General features: G+C 39.6%; 1 protein-coding gene across 1 annotated transcript; it reads right to left on the bottom strand.

Annotated features, from left to right (window-relative positions):
* Nucleotides 1-4,707: 4,707 nt before the first annotated feature.
* On the bottom strand, nucleotides 4,708-6,616 carry LOC122140931. The gene is made up of 2 exons (XM_042746434.1): nucleotides 6,208-6,616; nucleotides 4,708-5,483 (listed from the first exon to the last, which is right to left on the bottom strand). Exons 1-2 carry the CDS (start codon nucleotides 6,614-6,616, stop codon nucleotides 4,708-4,710), a joined length of 1,185 nt encoding a protein of 394 aa, XP_042602368.1.
* Between the last annotated feature and the right edge of the window lie 8,054 nt (nucleotides 6,617-14,670).

The following is a 14,670-nucleotide window of genomic DNA, read 5'->3' as shown; positions in this document are numbered from 1 at the left end:
CTTCTTAATCTGGCGGCTGTCCTTTGTCCAATTGCTTTGTGGGGGGTACTCTAGGTTCGGGCCATTCCCAAGCTTGGAGCCCTTCCCTGGACAGCACGCCAAATACGCATTTCATACCTCAGCTAATAATATGTAAGCGTGAACTAGTGAAAAACATACTAAAGGCTATTGCCGCTGAAGTAAAGAATGAAAATGTGAAAATGTGCTTATGGAGATGCAGCGAACACAGTGTATCATTAAAGTGTGTGACAGCAACTTCTATGACATGCCTGGCTACATTCAGCACTTCCAAGTGAACCCATTTGGCACTCACCTTTATACTGAAGTAGGCCTCAGCATCCTGGTTCAACACCTTGGGGAAAAAAGACATGTGTCATTATACCTTGATGCTACAGGAGGTGTGGTATCAAAGATCCCAGAGCAAAGCAAAGGAGTGCTGTATTATGCACTCACTTAGCCTGGAAGAGGCAGAGATGCTCTGCCTCTTCCAGTGTGTGAAATGCTGAGCAATGAACACAGTATACCACCCACTGACATTTTGGCTTATGCAGTTTCAGCTGAAACTGACAAAGTGCACCAGGCTCAAAGTTCAAAAGGTAGAAACAGACTACAGATGGGCTTTAATGCAAGCTGTTTTTTTTTGTTTTATATAGAAAGTGTTTTGGAGTACCTGGATTGGTGGACTGGATATACAGTTTTTGTGATGAAGAAGTAGTGGTGGGAGGATATAAGGGGTTTTTGTTTTTTGTCTCTGTTCTGCCCACATCATCAAGGCTGTCAGTGTCAGCATTGGCAAGAAGACTGATGACAAAGGACTAAAAGAGTTCTGCACATTTGTGTTTGCCAGGCTTCAAAACACAGTAAATATGGAGGCAGCAAGTGAAATCTTCAAGCACTTTTGTGTTGTGCTCCTGGCCAGCCATGAGAGTGCAACAGTCAGTAACAGGCGTCAGTTTCTTGATGGCCTGATTAGACACAAACAAGAAGACATAGAAGACACTGCAGATGAAGAATACACTGACAAGTGAGAAAATGAAGAAGAAGAAAGAAAGTCAGCCAATACAATTGTGGGCCGATCTCCATATTCAAGGCTGTTCAAAAAGATCTATGAGTAAGTAAAATGCACAGTAGATTCTGAGGAAGATGGAGATGAAGATAACAGGAATGCTTACCACTGTCCAGAAGTCCCCACTGTACTAATGAATAATTATATGGGAATCTACCCATTGTGGAGCGGTGCCCTTTTAGAAGATTTGAGGAAACATGCATCAGACAAGGAGAACACCGGACACACAAGACAAGTGATACCCATTGCCAAGTCAGTTGGCAATTTGTACAAAATTATTCTCCAAAACCGAAAACAGAGGCAGAATACCAAATTGCCTCAATGTACAAGCCCCTTTCCCCACAGTGCGATTCCGGCAAAACACGGGTAATGTTGGTTTACCCGGGGCATTGTAAAAAAATTCAATGTGCCTCGTTCACACAAAAAAAGAAAACGTGGATTCACGTGGACCGGCAGAATAGGCATTCAGAGAATGTATGCATCTCCTAAGCGCAAGGAAGACTACAGAGAGCACATATTTTTTAATCACAGTTATTCACAGAGAACCTCCTTGTGAGGCGCAGATGACGGGCCAAATGAAGACAGTGGGTCTTTGCTGGACTGAACCCGGAAACCTGGGCTGGAATCAATCGTCGGGACGTGGGATTAATGTGAGTTTAATGGGGAAAATGATTGTGGTGGTATTTGGTGAGGAGAAGTGGGTTGTATTTGCTGTGTGAGGCTGGTGTGGACGGTTAATAAAGTTGTCTTTGAAAGCAACTCCATCCAAGAAGGATGAAACAACAGACAGTAACCTGCCCAAAGACAGGAAATTATGTGACATGACTGTATCTGAACAGGTAAGTCATGCGACAACAATCACATTAATCCAAATACATTTTTTTAGATATGAATGTTATTTTAGAAATAACGTAATTCTACTAATTTTATAGCTGGAGTTTTTGTGGAAATGTCCAGAAACGGAGATGGTCGTGTCAGTGTTCAAAGCAACATACACTCTGAGACATGCAGACTTCACAACACTAAGGCCCCACGAACTGTTAAATGGCAAGGTAGGTCTGTGACAGTAGAAACTTTTCAAGAGTTGACAGTTTAATACCACAATCATCCAGGTCATAACCTCTGGGTCATAGGAGTAAGAGGTAACCAGGAGAAATAAAGGAAGGAAAGGAATAATTAATTTTTGACAATGTGCGAATTTAAATAAAGGCTAATTTGAACATTCTGTGGATTAAAAAAATCTGTAAATTTGATGGTTATAGCTTCTCAGTTTATATAAACTTTTTTTGTTACTGTTGTTAATGTAATGCTTCAGGCCATGGAATGTTACATGTGGCCAGTGCTACAGAAACACAAGAAGACTGCACATCTGTTCCTACTGGAATCACTATGTGACAGACGTAATTCTGCACGGCACTTATTCATCAGATGGCTTGACAGGGTGTTGTCAAAGGTGAGTTCATTTTCACATTGAAATTTTCTTAAACATGGCAGTAATTTTTAATTTAAATGGGTTATTTACACTGCACCGTAAGTGTGCACTGCAATGTTTTTTTTAAAAGGTGTACAGTAGTGCAAGGTGCTTAATTAGTGTATGTTTTTCACAGGTGAACTTCGAATCTTATGATGGATCAATTTCCAATCAGGAATCACTGGCAAATTTGTGGTGAGTATTAACATAAGACTATGCACAGTATTAGATTTGAAATCTGTATGAATGAAAGCATGCATTCACCTTATACTTTATTATTGATTAACCATTGTTCACACACACAATCAATTTTAAATACTAAAAAACAAGTCACACATTAACATATTTTGTTTTCCTTTTCTGGCCAGTAACTTCATACCTTGTCTGGAAAAATATTTGTCATGGATCCTATGAGAGATGACCTTGAAATTTCAAGACAAGCTGCCCCAGAAATTCCAGTAATGCATCACGTTACATTTCAAATGGTATTGAATGATTATGGCTATGACCAGTATTTATGAATCTGTTTTTTTCTTTTTCTTTTTAGAGAATACTTCAAAATGAGACGAAACATGCTTGGAAAAGAGGAATGGGACAGGGATTAAATGGCAGACTGGCTCAATAACCCACACATTCCAAAAGGATGGCACCAGTTGTGGGGGTGTTTGTGATGGAGGTATTATGAAGGGAAGGGAAGCGAAGGAAACTTTTTGCTTAACTGTTAAGAAATTCCTTGTGTTAGAAATTGTTTTATGTGCTGGTATGTACTGCATTTTTTTGAACGTTTTAATGTTTATTTCTTAAATCCTATAGATGGCAAACCAAAAACAGTGTTTTACAATTCCCAGAAATTGGTCCTGATGCCGGTTGACATAAATCCATCCAGAAACTCAGAAAAGAAATGGCTGCATTCTTGCTTCAGCCTCAGGTGATGTAAACAAACAATTTGTACATTACTCCGTTATGATTTTTTAAAAAATTGTATTATAGATTCAAAAGATGACTTCTGTGGGTTGTGGGACTAAAACAGCTTCCACAAAGCAAGAAGACTTCAGGATGCAGCCATTAAACTGGGTAAATGGGCTTTTTTATTGCATTATTTAAAATCTTTAAATAAAGTTACACCTTTGGAATTCATAGATTTCTGCTTTATAATTGTGTAGTGTTATTCTTCTTTCATGTTGTAATTTCTTTTTTTTGAAGTGTAAAATAACAGTCTAAAATAAAAACATAAATATTTCCCAATGCCCCACCAATAGCATAACGTGCTATGTGCAACTAGTATAAAAAAGCTTATCCGATTCAAATAGTTTATTGTATAATCAAGTAGAACACGAGCAACATTCTTAAACATCAATATCTGTGGCATTTTGTATAAGAAGCTTATAAGACTTAAGTAGTGTAAATTAATAATTTAATGTAATAAAATAATAATATAATCATTAAATGTAAAGCGACATTAAGATAACAATAAATAACAATAGGAACAGACCACTTTGTTAATTACAAATATCTTACAATAGCTTACACAAGCAAATAAAACACAAGACAGTACTGTGCAAAAAGAGGACATCTCTCAGACACTTTTAGATGCTGTCATTCATTTCATCCTCAAGGTCTTGTTCAATGTCCTTGCCACCATCACTTGCCAGGATGTTTTCATAAAACTCTTGTACAGCTTTTGGTGCTCCTAACTCACCCAGCAGCTTCAAGACATCAGTCCTCTTTGCTTCCTTGACGCAGTTCACATCCGGAAGAAGAGCTGGCTTGAACTGAAACCACTTCTTACCCCGCTTCAGCAAAGAGTGCTGGCAAAATTCACCAGCAAACGCAGGCTTAAGCCCCAGCTTATCTCCAGAGATTTGCAGCACTCTTGCTTCACTTATTTTGAATGATCTCTGTGTTGTTGTGAACCTGGCTGCTGCTTCTTTGAAGTCATAGCACTGCCAGTCCTTTCCATATTGATAGACAGTGCCATGCTTTTGCAAAATGTTATTATACTCTTCCAGCAACAGAATAGTTGTATGCTTCCAGATATCTTACTCAATCCTTCCAAACACTGTCAGCCAGAAGGAAACTTTGCCCTTGTATAGGAAAGAAGTAAGTGATGTTGAGCTGAGGGTACAGCTGAGAACGCATGGCAAACAACATTGACAGAACATTAATGTTTTTATTCTGGCCGTAGCAAGAGTCTGAGAAACAGGCGGAGGCTCTGACACTGGCGCAGATCAACACTAGCCAGTGAGGTGAAGTAGTGATGTAGAGCTGAGGTGACAATGTTACTATCCTTTGAGTTCTCATATTCCAGCCAGGTGTACAGATTTATCTCATGCCGACTCTGGGGTTCTCCTCTGCCACGGTGACGGACCACACCGAATACATAAAAGTATACCTGCCGTAAGTAATACGTTTGACAGATGGCAAACCTAGGAAGGACCAGGTTCTCCATTATGTCTAAGCAGACAGTGAATGTATCACCCACGTCATTAAGTGTGTCATAAAACTGACGAGCTCGGCGACGGTGAAGTGTGTAAAGAAGAATCTTGTTCCGCTTCTCTTCTGCAGTCAGATCAGGATCATTGATTGCAATGCGGAATTTGACACACGAAGAGCACACATCTTTGGCAGGATGACCAAAAGCCAGGTTGAAGTCATACACAAAGATGCTCCAGTATAGTGAGTAGGAAACTTGTTGATGATTCTGCTCAAGAAACATCTGATGCATTTTTCCCACACTCAAGTCACTCGGCAGGAACTTTCTCCCAGGTGCACCACGGCGGGCATAGTGGCTTGCTCTACAATTAAAAGACTGTATGTGCTTTCGAACTATGTCCTTCTTTGCAGTTTGCTCTTCAGTTTCCCTGGGACCACCACGATTTTCGGGACGTGCTTTGCCGTTCTCAAGCCAGTACTTTGCAATACTTTGAACTCTGTCTTTCTTGACACCTAAAATGGAAAATAAACATGAAACCAATCATGCAGGCATATTACCCATATTACACACAATTTAAAAACATGAATTGACAACAGTTATACAGTTTATTATAATTTTTTTGCAAAGGTCTACTCATATTAAATGCTCTCCCCATTGTGCAATAATACTATGTGCAATGTCACTTATATTTCTTTGATACCACCCATCTTAGTCCATCCTTATACCTTATTCCATCTATAGCTCACCTGTCTAATTTTTTTTTTTTTTTTTTTTTTATATATGTATTTTATGTGTGTTTGTATTTTTATTTACTTATTTTTATTTTTCATTATCTGTGTGTTGTTGTTGTCTCTGTTTACTGGAAGCTTTTGTCACCAGAACAAATTCCTTGTATGTGTAAACATACTTGGCAATAAAGCTCTTTCTGATTCTGATATTGTTTTTAACAGATTTAGGTAGCCTATGACCATTACTGGTAATATTTTAAATAATATATATGTCCTTTAATACCGCAGAGAGAGGCATTACCATAGAATAACTGCTGAAAAATAGCCTGTGTAACGTTACTGAGCACGTACTAGAGGAAGATAATTGGATAAACATGGCTTTGACGACGTAAAACAAAAATTAGAAAAATAAATAAAACACTAAAAATAATATAAATACTAAAGGCACTAATGCAAAAATAGGGGGAAAAAAAATATAAACTTGTGATGAGGAAATCTTTGTACTTACAGAAAATGCTCAGGGATGAAGCATGGCAGACGGGAACTTTTGTTTTATCTTCTTTTAAAATGGCATACTTGATCGATACATCTCTTTGTCTTCTCTTCTCTTCAGCCTCCACTTGTTGTCTCCTCCGTTTACATGGCATAGCATCCATATGAGACAGAAGAATGGCATCTTGTTTGACTTTGTAGTTGGTGAAATAGAGCTGTTGTTTGATGTAATATAAATCAGATTCCTTCAAAGTATCAGGACTTGAAGTGTAAGTGTTGTCATTGAGTGCTACACTTGCGACCAAGCCATTTCCACTGTATCGTTTCTCTTTTGCCTTGTAACATGAAGAGTTTTGAGGTAAACAATGTTTTCTTTTGCCTTTTGATGTCAGTAGGACAGGCTCATCCATTTCATCGTACTCCATCTTAAAAATATATCTGAATCTGATTCTAAAACCAAAACAATTTCCTCAGCCGTCTCCTCAGCGCGCCACTATATTGAAACCGCCTGTATTGATTTGCGCCTTCTGATTGGTTCTTGGGACGTAGCGGCTTTTGCTGCCAAAGGGAAGTGGCGTCTAGCGGCTTTTGCCAACAAACTGATATTTCTGAATGGGCTGAGGCTGAGATATAGAGGATTTGAAGCAAACATATTTGTTGAACGTGTACTATGTGCAGATAGCTTTCACTCAATGTCATTATCTCATTTTTAGACGGAGGTGGCGTTTAGAGGCTTTTGCATCATGAACTCTTCATATATATATATATATATATATATATATATATATATATATATAATATATACACACACACACATATATATATATTATATATATATATATATATATATATATATATTATATATATAAATAATGGTAATAATAATAGAAATCAAATTAATTGGTGAACATGAACACCACATTTCATATGGTTATTACTCCTCATCCTCCACAACATTGCTCACAGGCAGGGAATACCAGAAACACCCTCCTGTTTGGTGGCATGAGAGACAAAGATTACAGATTATGTCTCTCTTCTTGACCTCCTCAACCCCTCTATTCTGTGGTCGCAAAAGAGTGGGCACCTTCAGCGAGAATTTTTTAATTAGGAAGTCCAATTCCATAAATTCATTCATCTCCGTATGGGATAGTTTGTAAAAGAGGCTCTTGGAGCCATGCCGCACCTGTATATCTGCCATCTCCCTGAGCTTTGGTGCTTGCGCTTTCTTGACCTTGACGGTGTGGAGTGGCCATCCCTCCAATCTAGCACATTGGCATTCTCCAATTTGACAACATCCACCTTCCTGGAGTTGGAGCTTGCCACAACACTCACAAAGTCCTCGAAGTCGTAGACCAAACACCACCTGGACGGCTCCTCATTTGCTGCTCGACACCATGGTGGAAACTGTCTGCACTCATGAACGTGTGTCCCCTCTCAAAAAAACTTTAGTGTGATGTCCTCCTGTGAAATTGGTGTCACTGTTCACAAGAGTGACGAGTGAGGATAGAAGGCACCAGTTCTTATTCTGTGCACTGCAGTTGTCCACCCAGAATATGCTGTGGCATACATCCCGCTCCTTCTCCAATGCAGTTGTGTTAGCTGATGTCATTTCCGCTGCACTTCGCCCAGCCATTCCCTCGTGCCACAATACAGAGATGGTGTTTTTTTTTTTCCCCACTGAGGCAAATGTTTCGTGGTATGCCATGATGCGACGATTAAATACTGCTGACTTGACTCCTGGCATGTGTGGCAGCATTATCACCTTCTGGAGGTCCACGCTCCGAACTGATGTCATGTCCGGCCAGTCCCTCACTGCATCTGCCTGGTAGCTTTGGTGGCTCTCTAGGGCAGACTGCTTATGTTTGTTCCACCTTAGGCACTCTGGGCAATCTGAGCTTTCAGATTGCCCCTGTGTCGCAGTTCGCATGTTCAGCATGTTCCAAACAGTCCTCACATTGCTCCTCCCCAAGTTTGGCAAAGCTGATTTTTTGTCTTTTACAATCTTCCTGTATGCTTCATAGGAGCATGTGTTTCCTTTATCCAGGTAGTCTGAATGCATCATTTTTATAGTGATGTCACTTGGCAGGTACCGTCAATTTGGGGCATGCTCCCGTCTGTAATGGCTCACACAAGGATGGAAGGACTCAATGTGGTCATCAAGGGTCTTCACGTTCATCTTGTTGACTGCAGCCTGCCTTCCTCTCTGGTTCTTGGGTGGAACCAGTGGCCTGGTGTTTGACTTCCCCATCATGGAAATGACCAGACTGTCATTTTTAGGGTGATAGCCCAATGATGACAGGAAAAACATTTTGCAGACCTGTCTTGGCTCTCCTTTCTGGTTTTGCAGCCGGTAGATGAATGAGCAGCCACGGTGACTTTCTGGGCTGGTTGTTGTTCTTTTGGTTGGCATTGAGGTAATTGAGTAAAACATCCATGATCGTCTTTCTGTGTAGGTCATCTCCCAGTATTGACTCCATATCTCCCTCCGTCTTTCCTCTGAAATATGGTCTGTACACTTTCTTCAACATTTGGCACCACATGGCTCTCTCATTGGTGGTCGACGTGAATCCACTTCAGGCTGTGGCCCTGGCTGTGGTTCTGGCTCTTGAACTTGTTCCTCTGGGTCTCCAAGTTCCACTTCAGTCTGTGTCATCGTATGGGTTGGGACATAATCTGGGTCTGTAACGTCATCGTATAAGCTGTCCACACTTGGTGGTATCCAGAAAAGTGTCCAGGATGGTCCACTCCATTTCTTCAGTGGGGGGCAGGACTTGCTGCCTCTTTGATGGAATACCTACATGTGTATCTTAAATGCAAAAGAGAGAAAATTAGTGGCATGAATGTAAATCCCTATTATATGGACATACATATACATACATACATACATATGCATATACAGGTCCTTCTCAAAAAATTAGCATATTGTGATAAAAGTTTCATTATTTTCCATAATGTAATGATAAAATTAAACTTTCATATATTTTTAGAGTCATTGCACACCAACTGAAATATTTCAGGTCTTTTATTGTTTTAATACTGATGATTTTGGCATACAGCTCATGAAAACCCCAAAATTCCTATCTCAAAAAAATTAGCATATCATGAAAAAAGGTTCTCTAAACGAGCTATTAACCTAATCATCTGAATCAACTAATTAACTCTTAACACCTGCAAAAGATTCCTGAGGCTTTTACTCCCAGCCTGGTTCATTACTCAAAACCGCAATCAGGGGTAAGACTGCCGACCTGACTGCTGTCCAGAAGGCCATCATTGACACCCTCAAGCGAGAGGGTAAGACACAGAACGAAATTTCTGAACGAATAGGCTGTACCTAGAGTGCTGTATCAAGGCACCTCAGTGGGAAGTCTGTGGGAAGGAAAAAGTGTGGCAAAAAACGCTGCACAACGAGAAGAGGTGACCGGGGGACCCTGAGGGAAGATTGTGGAGGAGAAGGACCGATTCCAGGACCTTGGGGGACCTGCGGAAGCAGTGGGACTGAGTCTGGAGTAGTACAAACATCCAGAGCCACCGTGCACAGGCGTGTGCTTTTGAACCAGAAACAGCGGCAGAAGCGCCTGACCTGGGCTACAGAGAAGAAAGCACTGGACTGTTGCTCAGTGGTCCAAAGTACTTTTTTCGGATCTTGGATGAAAGCAAATTTTGCATGTCATTCGGAAATCAAGGTGCCAGAGTCTGGGGAGGAAGACTGGGGAGAAGGAAATGCCCAAAATGCCTGAAGTCCAGTGTCAAGTACGCAACAGTCAGTGATGGTCTGGGGTGCCATGTCAGCTGCTGGTGTTGGGTCCCACTGGTGTTTATTCAAGGGCAGGGGTCAATGCAGCTAAGCTATCAGGAGATTTTGGAGCACTTCATGCTTCCATCTGGCTGAAAGGCTTCATGAAGATAAAGATTTTCGTTTTTCAGCACGACCTGGCACCTGCTCACAGTGCCAAAACCCATGGTAAATGGTTTACTGACCATTGGTAGTACTGTGCTCAATTGGCCTGCCAACTCTCCTGACCTGAACCCCATAGAGAATCTGTGGGATATTGTGAAGAGAAAGTTGAGAAGACGCAAGACCCAAACACTTTCTGGATGAGCTTAAGGCCGCTATCGAAGCATCCTGGGCCTCCATAACACCTCAGCAGTGCCAAAGGCTGATTGCCTCCATGGCCACGGCCGCATTGAAGCAGTCATTTCTGCAAAAGGAGTTCCCGACCAAGTATTGAGTGCATAACTGAACACAATTATTTGAAGGTTGACTTTTTTTGTATTAAAAAAAAACACTTTTCTTTTTTTATTGGTTGGGTTCGGATGAAATATGCAAATTTTTGAGATAGGAATTTTTGGGTTTTCATGAGCTGTATGCCAAAATCATCAGGTATTAAAACAATAAAAGACCTGAAAATATTTCAGTTGGTGTGCAATGAATCTAAAATATATGAAAGTTTAATTTTTATCATTACATTATGGAAAATAATGAACTTTTATCACAATATGCTAATCTTTTGAGAAGGACCTGTATATATATACACATACATATGCAATATGCATATATATATATATATATATGCATATATATATCTATATATATATATATATATTATATATTTATATATATATATATATATATATATATACACAGTCATGGCCAAAAGTTTTGAGAATTACATACCATAAATAATGGAAATTGGAAAGTTGCTGCTTAAGTTTTTTATAATAGCAACTTTTGCAAATACTCCAGAATGTTATGAAGAGTGATCAGATTAATTGCATAGTCCTTCTTTGCCATGAAAAATTAACTTAATCCCAAAAAAAAAAACCTTTCCACTGCATTTCATTGCTGTCATTAAAGGACCTGCTGAGATCATTTTCAATAATCATCTTGTTAACTCAGGTGAGAATGTTGACGAGCACAAGGCTGGACATCATTATGTCAGGCTGATTGGGTTTAGAATGGGCAGGACTTGACATGTTAAAGGAGGGTGATGCTTGAAAATCATTGTTCTTCCATTGTTAACCATGGTGACCTGCAAAGAAACGTGTGCAGGTATCATTGCGTTGCATATAAAAATGGCTTCACAGGCAAGGATTATTGTGGCTACTAAGATTGCACCTAAATCAACAATTTATAGGTTCATCAAGAAATTCAAGGGAAAGAGGTTCCAATTCTTGTAAAGAAGGCTTCAGGGCGTCCAAGAAAGTGGGCCCTCACTCACAAATTCTGCCCAAAAAACCAAACACAGCCCATGAATAAGAATGGTACCAAAAACACCGTCCAACAGCAACTTCTTTCCAACAATCCAACAACAGTTTGTGTGAAGAACACATGCATTTTTCCAGCCGATGGAGCACCGTGCCATTAAGGCAAAAGTGAACAACTAAGTGGGGCTCGGGGACCAGGAATGTTGAAATTTTGGGTCCATGGGTCTGGGAAACTCCCCAGATCTTAATGCCCATTGAGAACGTTTGTGGTCAATCCTCAAGAGGCGGGTTGGACAAACAAAAACCCACTAATTCTGACCAACTCCAAGGAGTTCTATGAAAGAAGGGTTGCTATCAAGTCAGGATTTGGCCCCAGAAGTTGATTGAGTTGAGAAGGCTGCCCAGTGCACCATTGCGAATTGCAGAGGTCGCCTGAAAATAGAAGGGCCAAACACTGCAAATACTGACTCTTTGCATACAAATGTCATGTAATTGTCGATACAAAGCCTTTGAAACGTATGAGCTCCACCAGTGATTGTTTAATTATATTTCAGTACATCACCACCAGAAACAAACTGCAAACAAAGATCTAAAAGCAGTTTAGCAGCAAAACTTTTTGAAAACTAATATTATGTAAATTCTCAAAACTTTTGGCCACGACTGTACATATCTACATATACTATTATATATATTACTATATATATATATCTATATATGGATTGCAAACATGTTTTGACAAAATAATGCATGAATTAGGCTAACACAATAATAAATTAATATTTGGACCACTCAATCACAAAGGTGAAGAACGAAATAAAGCCAACACACAAAAACGCAACCTGGCTTCATATTTACATAAGGCCTACAATAATAGGATAAAACATAGAAGCTTGCAGTCATGCAGAGGGACAACATTTTAAATATAATTTAGGGGAAATCCAAATTAAACATATAATTTTCTTATATTCAGAAGAAAGGAAGCCGTGCTGAATAAATGCTTAGGAACAGGAACCAATGTGTTTTGAGTCTGAGAGCTAAGGGGGAGAGGGAGGGGGCGTAAATACCTGCAAAGTTTGGTTTTTTGTTGAAAGCATGGATGCTTACTAAAGTGAAAGATGTCACGTTTTGCTCACAACTCGCTAACTGCTCTAAAAACAGCGGACATAGTCTTCAAAACCAGCGTGGCTGTGAAGAGAGTGTGTGTTTAAGTTGAACAGTGTGTTACACTGATAGCTGTGTTTATGGACAGTTATATTCTCCTGCTGGACAAAACAACGCCATTGAATGATTAACTTAGCCTATGAAAAAAAGAAGACGCCGTTCATGTAAGTTTAGCCTAATAAGAGCGAAGAAAGATCACGGTGGCTGCTTGGATGTTAGGGATAGCCTGATGTCTTTAGAAGTTTTACCTCCGGCCAAAGGTTATCTTTTGGTGCTGTTTTCTGTCTGTTGTTCGTAGTAAAAAATAATTCGAAAAGTAACTGTACGGATTTGGATGACATTTTCGGACAACATGGGTATGGTTATAAGGACCAGATGACTTACATTTTGGTGGTGATCCAGAACACGGGACATTTGGAATTAGTATTGCCTCAGTGACCATATAGGCTACCTTGACAAGAGGTTAGTGCTCACCGAGTGCTTTTTCTAGTTATTGAATATTTTTTCCACCGCTGGTTGGATTATAACTTTGTGACATGATCAACAAAAATGATGACATGGATCGGCGATGATGTGAAGTTACAGAGGATAAAGTTACAGCTAGGGAGCAGGGAGGATCAGGGGCAGGTAAGCAAAGCTATTTAAAACATTGCCTGTGTTAATTAGCATGATGCTATCTGAATGGACCTCTGAGGGAGGAAGTCCCGCCCTGGCAGCTGACAAGTGCTTGATATTGTTGATAGCCTAGCCTCTTAATGTTTAATCTGTCACTGTTACTTACCATTCTCACGGGTATTTTCTTTTCAACGCCAGTTCGACCATCTTCTTTTCTCGGCTTTGTGCCATCTCAAAACAAAATTTGTGTGAAGTTAGAAGGGTGAAATCGCAAATGTTAAAAACCGTCCCAAGACTCGCGAGGATTGCCGCGAAATCAGCTGTGTGTGTTCACCATGGGGAAACAGTAACTTCATGCGCAGCAACAAACACGGTTATTTCTTGTTAGGTAAAACCATAACAAGAATACAGTAATGGATGTTACTGTACTCATTGCTTTGTTTCACTAGGGCTTTTGCCAGTTACTGTACAAAACTACCACCATTTTTCTCCAAAACGACACCATATTTCAGAATAAGATGTTTTGTTTACATAAACCAAAGGATGCCTTGAATGTCATGAAAATGACAATAACTTAATTTTTGACCAAAAATGCAGTTTACTGCCTTTTGCTTTGTAGGGGCAGGTATAGCAGTTCCCTGATATTTCTGACTACCCATTTTCTAGATCCACTGTGACATTGTCATTGAAAAGGTGAAAGGTGGTATGGTACCATCGAAAAGTCCCTGGGTAAATGGCCAAAGAAGACCCCCCTGGGAACAGACCAGAACGTAACAAATGGAACACTGTCTATTCGTGGGCTCTTAAATCCTTTCATTAAAAAACAAATTTGATCTTTTTTGTATAGTTCACAGTATGCTGTTGTTTCTTTGAAATTATTGTTGATAGTTGTGAAAATTGTAAATCATTTTGATTAAATTGAGGATAAACACTGTTTTGTAAAAACTGTGAAAAGAAAAGTCTAGATGATAATATTAAACATTTTTTTATATGTGAAATTCAACATCCGAACATGTTGTCATTTTGTGTAGTTCATACCGTGTCAAGGTGTTCCTCTCTCAATCTGGCGGTGAAATTGGTCTGTGCCAAATGTAAGAGGGCCTTTTGTTTTTATAGCTTTTTAAGTAGACAAAAACCGCACACATACAGGTCCGTCTTTTCAAAAATATTAGCATATATTGTGATAAACCTCATTATTTTCCATAAATGTAAATGATTAAAACGATTAAACTTTCATATATTTTTAGATTCATTTGCACCCCCAACAGCTCATGAAACCCAAAAATCTCAAAAAAAAATTAGCATATTTCATTCATACGACCAATTAAAGGATAAAGGTGTTTTTTAATACGTAAAAAAAAGTTAACCTTCAAAATAATTATGTTTCAAGTTAATGCACTCAATACTTTGGTCGGGGAATCCTTTTGCAGAACCTCGGAACTTGCTTCAATGATGGGGCGTGGCAATTGGGGTGCAATCACGCCTTTGGCCACTGCTG

This window comes from Cyprinus carpio, chromosome A4 (genome assembly GCF_018340385.1).
Source record: "Cyprinus carpio isolate SPL01 chromosome A4, ASM1834038v1, whole genome shotgun sequence".
In the NCBI taxonomy this organism is placed as follows: domain Eukaryota; kingdom Metazoa; phylum Chordata; class Actinopteri; order Cypriniformes; family Cyprinidae; genus Cyprinus; species Cyprinus carpio.
This window is presented reverse-complemented; position numbering and strand designations above follow the sequence as displayed.